The 7,091-nt window shown below is 38.7% G+C and overlaps 1 protein-coding gene across 1 annotated transcript in view; it reads left to right on the top strand.

Moving 5' to 3' along the window:
- The first annotated feature begins 640 nt into the window (after positions 1 to 640).
- Positions 641 to 7,091, top strand: part of LOC149254190 (uncharacterized) — a 62,901-nt gene continuing 56,450 nt past the window's right edge. The window contains exon 1 of the mRNA XM_089460074.1: positions 641 to 1,030. Coding sequence (XP_089316200.1) covers positions 879 to 1,030 — 152 coding nt within the window. The 5' untranslated portion in view covers positions 641 to 878. The remainder of the gene's footprint in view (positions 1,031 to 7,091) is intronic.

Raw genomic sequence — 7,091 nt, 5'->3', positions numbered from 1 at the left:
ATTTTTCGAGTTAATTTTAATTAAAATTCAACAATTTTTTTTTAAGAACTTGAATAAATTGTTTAATACCATTTCAATCTGTAAATCAAATGAAATTAAACTATGCCTAAATTAATGCCTTTATATATTTTTTGAGAAGAGTTTTTGGCGAAAATCACATCACAATTCATTTGTGGATGTATTTTGAACCATACTTGTTGGTTCGAAACGCGTTGACAAATGAATTGTTATGCGATTTTTGCCAAAAACTCTTTTTAAGACATGTTTTGAATCACACTTGTTGGTTCGAAATGCGTTGACAAAATGAATTGTTATGCAATTTTAATTTTCAAAAAACTTGATATGAATCACAAAAGCCTAAATTCAACCTTTATATATTTTAAACTTACCAAAAGCCTAAATTCAACCTTTATATATTTTAAACTTCCACTTGGTAAGTGAAAGTACGCTTAAATTAATACACTTATATATTTTATAATTTTCAATTAGTAAAATGGGCCTGTTTACTCAACATATCAATGGCCCTTCGTTTTCTTAAATATTATAACCTGGCAAATCCCGTGAGACTGGTTTTAATCAAGGGTTCATTTAAAAAATTAGGCAAATTGTATTAATCTGCCCATAGATATATTGGTTAACGCGAAAACAGGTATCCATTAATTTTAGACGGTTTAAACCAAACAGTACTTCATCTACAGAAAAAAGCCAGGCAGGAGGAAAATAATACATGATGCAGACATCTGTTAGAGCGAGAGAGCCATTGTAATAAGGTGAAGAGTACGCTCTCACAAGCATCACTGGAATTTGTGCAAATCACGGAGAAGAAATACATTCGAGAGGAAAATTGATCACAAAATCACCCAAAATAAACGGAAAAAATGGTCAGGGAAGTATCTGAGAGTTGCGTGGACAGCGTGACAATGGAGATGGTGGCTGCTTACTGTGGCAGATTCTATGCCAACAAACAAGAGCTTGCTGCCAGGTGGATCGAAGCCATTGGATATCAAGTTGGCCTCCAACTTGCTGAACGGTAAGAATTTTCAATCGTCAACCCCAAAATAATCTTGTTTTCATGCACTGTTTGCTATCTCCGGGGTTATAGTAGCGTCTGAATCCTATATTGACTCTTTTTTGTATCCGTCGAACTTGTCTGTGATTTGGGTCATGTTCTGTTCATTTTAATAGAAATGATTCCGATGTTAAATTGGAAGAATTATGTGCCCTTTAAAGTGGGTGTTCAAGACGGACATGCTCTGTTTTGGGATTTCTTATACAAAATTTTAATTATTTGGAGTGCGATTCTGCATTCAGCGGGAGAATTGGATACAACAAAATATAGGGCATTGAGTCGGAGAAACATTTTTTTGGCCTGTACAGTATCTTCATAGGCGATAGCCATAATCCCCAACAATTGATACTTTGCCTTTTAGTAATAAGATTGCAATTAAGAATACATTACACATATAAGAATCACAAGGAAGGGTAAAACACACAGCATACAGACACCAGAATGGAATTCAGGAAATAAGATCACCCGCATAAGAAATTCAGAAGGAAAAAGGAAAGTGATACTACGAGAGGACATACATAAATCGATTAAGAGTAAAGAGATTAAATCCAAAATGAAACTCAAAATCTCTATCATGCTCCATGGGACATCGTCTATCTGTTAAATAGAACACCTTGCTTGCTTTCGCCAGAATCCGGCTGATCATAGATCTGCAAATTCTGAGAGATACATTGTTCGATTTGCGATTTTGATGATCTGGGGCGATTCATGGCCCCCGAAACCCCTTAAATTGTGGTTAAGGATCAATGAAATTGCAACTTCGATTTGGTGGGATTGCAGTTTCAGATTAGCGGTCAAGAATATGCGGGAAGAATCACCTGAAAGGACAAAGAAATGGCCGGGATGTGGGGAGTTTTAGATAACGCTTAGTCCATGCAGCTCTATGGAGCTTTCCTCTTTTCCATACACTTTTTTATAATAGGATAATGACTTAGTGACATGCATGTTCACCATTAGTTACTAAAATATTTGTGAATGCATGTTCTATGTCAAGGATTCATGCATGTTCCCATGAAAGTTTTAGTTCGAGATCCTAACCAAGCTTTTTATGTTTTTCAGCAAGCAACTCCAATAATTTTTTCCTTTGTTCTTAACAAGGAATTCACACCTCACGGTTAGTCTAAAATAGCCTGATTTTCCATTTATTGCATTTTGTGGACAGCATCAAAGCACGGGCTACATCTTTATTCCAACACTTCCATTGACAGAATACTTAAAATTCCTTCATAAACTGATGAATATTTCTAACACATGCAAACAGATTTTGCTCCTACCGGAAACTAACAAGTCTGAATTTAAAGGCCAATAAAAACTGCCATCTGAATCTCTCCAGAATCTATAAACACACATAGTTAGAAAACATGCAACAGAACATGTAGATCACTGTCAAAAATCTCTGTTACTGCTATTCCATTACAGCTGAATAAAATCTGCCACAGGAAAAATTGCTAGACAGAATTTTATGTGTAATAAATAAAATTTAAAACTCTGTGCAGATCTGTACCCTCTCCCATATCTTATAATCTGAGATGAGTCGCCTAGGGTTGCAAAAATATATCTGCATGCAAAATAAGGTAAAACTGTAAGACTGTAACATCGGACATGAACTTCCGCACAAGTCTAAGTGTCTAAACGTGTGGAAGTTGTCCAAAGCCCTCAACCTTAGCAAATTCACTTTAATTAAAGGATTAATTAAAGTGAAGTGTTTTTTTTTTTATAAAAAGTGAGTTCATTCTAATGAAATGCAAATGTTTTTGCATTATTGAATTAGATGTATTTAACCATTTGGCATTGACAAGTTAGGTGAGATCTAATTTCAGTTTTCAATCACTTTCAAGATTAGGTTTAGGGATTTGGTCAATAACTCAAGATTATAAAAGCAAGGCTAGCTGAAGAAGAAAGAAAAAATTAGAGACATTAATTGATTTACGGAGGACAGTGTTTCAAGAACATCACAAGGGTGATAAAGGATCTTCATCTAATGTTCATGCCAATGGAGGAAAGGAAACATTTCAGCAGTGAGGATAATCCCAGCAGCAGAAAAACAGGTGGAGGCTGTACAGCACAAATGGAGGCTGTACCATATCTCTGAGCACAAATTGCAGGAGCTGAAGGGTACTGTACTCAGCTGTACAATTAGCAGCATGCAGCAACAACTGAGAGGAAGGTTGTATGCGGGATATACCAGGTCATATGCAGGTTGAGAAGCTGAACACGGGCCGTACAAGGCAATATGCGGTAGGGAGAGTCTGTACTCTGGTTGAGGAGACCATACATGGGCTGCGGGGTTGCTGGAAGTTTTTACTAGACCATACGAAGGCCGAGGGAGCAGTATAGGTGTAGATTGGATATCTTCAGGATCAGATTTGCCAGGTTCTAAATTGCTATAATTTCCAGTTTTCTCCGTGGGCCATTTTCTCAGTAAGGGAGCCTTTAACAGCAGATTTGAAGGGCAGAAAATTTATGTGTATTTGTGTAAAATTGGTTTCGTTTGTTTCCACCGTAATTTTTATTTTCTAGTTAAAATTTTAATAGTGCATTTTATTCAGTAAGTTGCAATTTAATTAATTTATAGTAAGTAAATTACTATGAAATAACTTGCCAGTTGCTGGGGTTAAGGAAATTTAACATGGTACTAAAGCTTTCACTCTTAAGAGGAAGGCTGAATTTAATGTTGCATAACAGATCAATCAGTAGTCAGACTGGTGGAGGCTGTACGCTTTAGAGGAAGAGAGGGAGGCTGTACCAGTCATTTCATTTGGTAGCAGTAAAATTTTTGTGGGTGTTTAAAGGGCCAAACACAGATCCACAATAGTTTTCCGATCTATTAGATTTGCGAAGAGATCTTAGCAGATCTATAAACCAACAATAGTAAAAGTCTTGTGGTTGCTTGAAAGAATAAACACAGGTAGTAGCTAGAAATGGTAGTAGCTAGTCTTAGGTCTGAAGACAGGCCGGATGTGCTTTAAACTTCTTTCCTCAGTTGGCAAGGGTTACCTTGCTATTGAAGGAAAATGATCTCTGGGAGATTGTGGATAAGGTAATTCCTTCATTGATAGACCCGGTGCAGTTCGCAGCTTATGAAAAGGATATTGGAGCTTAGTGGATTATTATGGATGTCGTGAAGGATCATTTGATCCGTCACTTGGTGGAGAAGAAGTCAGCTAGGGAGATGTTTAAGGCTCTTGTGGATTTGTTCTAGAGTGACAACTTGAATAGGAAGATGATCTTGAAGAACAAGCTAAGATCCATGCAAATGTCAAGATTTGGCAGTGTTATTGGCTACCTCATAAAGATCACAAAGATACATGATCAACTTGCAGTGATTGGAGAAAAGGTGGATGATGCAGAAGTAGTAAATATGGCACTGAATGGTTTCACCAAGTCGTAGGAACCATTTGTCAAGGGGATTTGTGCTTGGGAGCATCTTCTCAATGGGGAGAGGCTTTGGGATGATTGCATTTGGGAAGAGGCTCGGAGGAGTATAAAGCCAACAAGCAAGGGAATTGAGATAAGAACTTGACCTTGGTTAGTTAGGCCAAGAAGGGCAAAGGAAAGGGTTCCAAGGGTAATATTAAGGGGTCAAACTCACAATCAGGGAAGAAGAAAGACTTGAGCAAGATCAAGTGTTTCATATGCCACAAGAATGGGCACTAGCATCTCAGTGTCTGGAGAAGCGGATGGGGAAACAACAATAGATAACAACATTAACAAAGATCCACCTAGATGAGTTTGCGACAAAGTTTGAGGACTTCTCACTAGTCTCTTGCCTTTCTACCAACATCATCACCAGGAGTGCATGGTACTTGGACAATGGTGCATCATGTCACATGACAGAGGCATAGGAGCTATTTAGTAGTCTTATGGAGAAAGATTCAGGGGTTCATGTGGAGCTTGGTGATGATGCCAAATATGTAGTGAGGCCAGAGGGAACTATCTTTTTCCAACTCAAGTAGGGAGGATCATTAGAATCCAAGGATGTGCTATATGTACTAGGACCGAGGAAGAATCTGTTCTCAGTCTCAGTTGCGGAGGATAGGGGCTTTGCCATCATGTTTTAGAAATGGCCAGTACTCATTTGTCCCAAGGGATCAACACAACAGTGGTCATTGGGGACAAAGAGGGCAATTTATACAAGTTGCAGTGTAAGCCAATTCAAACCTTAGTACATGACAATGACAACCTATGTGAGTTATGGCATAAGAGGATGGGAAACCTACAATACAGGACGCTGCGGATTTTGAGGGAGATTGTCATTGGTCTCCTAGATTTCAGTATTGAGAAGCATGGCATGTGCAAAGGTTGTGAACTTGGCAAGAATGCCAAGGTTGATTTTCTAAGCAACGAGAGTAGGTCCAAGGGGATCTTGGATCTTATACATTAGGATGTATGTGGACCGATGCTAGTGGCATCTGTGCAAGTTGCATTGTATTATGCGATGTTCATTGATGACTACTCCAGGAAGACATGGATTTACTTCATGAAGACCAAGGATGAGGCCTTCAGTCGGTTTCGAGAGTTCAAGGCTCTCGCGGATAACTAGATAGGAAGTAAGATCAAGGTCTTGAGGTCCAACAATGGGGTTGAGTAACTTCCATTGACCACACATTTCTACAGGGAGGCAGGGATAAAGAGGGAGGTGATAGTGTTGTACAACCCTTAATAGAATGGGTTTGCATACAAAGAGAACCGATCCATCATCAATTCTACCAAGGCTATGATACATGATAAGGAATTGCCAATATTTCTTTGGGTAAAGGCATGTAACGCGACAACATATGTGCAGAACATGAATCCTCATAGGCTATTGGGGGACAAGACTCCAAAAGAAGCTTTCATTGGGGTGAAGTTAGAGACAAGACATTTAAGGATCTTTCATTGTCCATTATACATCCATGTGCCTTGGAGAAGGGGATGAAACTGGATCCTTCAAGAGAGAAGGGCATATTTGTGGAGTACAACGAGACTTCAAAGGCTTATAGGATCTTCCTTCCAACAAGGAGGAAAATAGTTGTGAGCAGAGATGTGAAGTTCGAGGAACACTTAGCATCTAGGAAATCTCATGAACCACTACCAGTGATAGAGGAAGAGGATCTTAGGAACACATTCAAGGAGAGTAAGTCTCTGAAGAAGTTTTCGAACTATATGGCACTAACGAGTAGCATCATTGAAGAGGCAATAAACGAATGGGTTTGGAGGAATGCCATGTTGAAGGATGATGCATGGGATATTGTGCCAGGATCGAAGGGAAAGGCAGTTCCAGGTGGCTCTTTAAGAAAATTTTTCCTCGCTAAGAGGGAGTGTTGATGACTATAGCATTAGATAGGAACTTCGACACAGGTCCAAGTGTCTACACATGTGGAAGTCATCCAAAGCCTTCAACCTTAACAAGTTCTCTTTTATTAAAGGATTAATTAAAATGAAGTGCTTTTTATAAAAAGCGAGTTTAGTCTAATGAAATGAAAAGGTTTTTGCATTAGTGAATTAGTTGAATCTCAAGTGAGGTGAGATATAACCTCAACTATCAATTTGTTTGGAGATTAGGGTTATGGATTTGGTCAATATCTCCAGATTATAAAAGCAAGGCTAGGTGAAGGACAAAGATAACAAAGAGACATTGAGTCATAAAGGACAATGATTCATGAAGAACACAACAAGGGTAATGAAGGATATTCTTCTGTTGTTTAGGCTAAGGGAGGAAAGGAAACAAGGAAACAATGAGGATAATTCCAGCTACAGAAAATTAGGTGGAGGCTGTACAACAAAAGTGGAGGCTGTACCTTATTTTTGAGCACAAATTACAGGAGTTGAAGGGTACCGTACTTAGTCGTATAGGTAACAACATGCAACAACAACTGAGGAAGGCTATACGTGGGACGTACCACATTTTATGCAAGCCAAGAAGTTGAACATGAGCCCTACCAGGACATATGCAACAAAGGTAGGCCGTATTTGGGTTGAGGAGACCATACACAGGCCATGTGGTTGCTAAAAGTTTTTACTAGACTGTATGAGGGCTATA

Source organism: Pinus tabuliformis, chromosome 7 (assembly GCF_031772625.1).
Source record: "Pinus tabuliformis cultivar Carrire ecotype Pingquan chromosome 7, CPIR1, whole genome shotgun sequence".
Lineage (NCBI taxonomy): Eukaryota > Viridiplantae > Streptophyta > Pinopsida > Pinales > Pinaceae > Pinus > Pinus tabuliformis.
The sequence above is the reverse complement of the archived record's forward strand: the minus strand, read 5'-3'. Positions and strand labels throughout refer to the sequence as shown.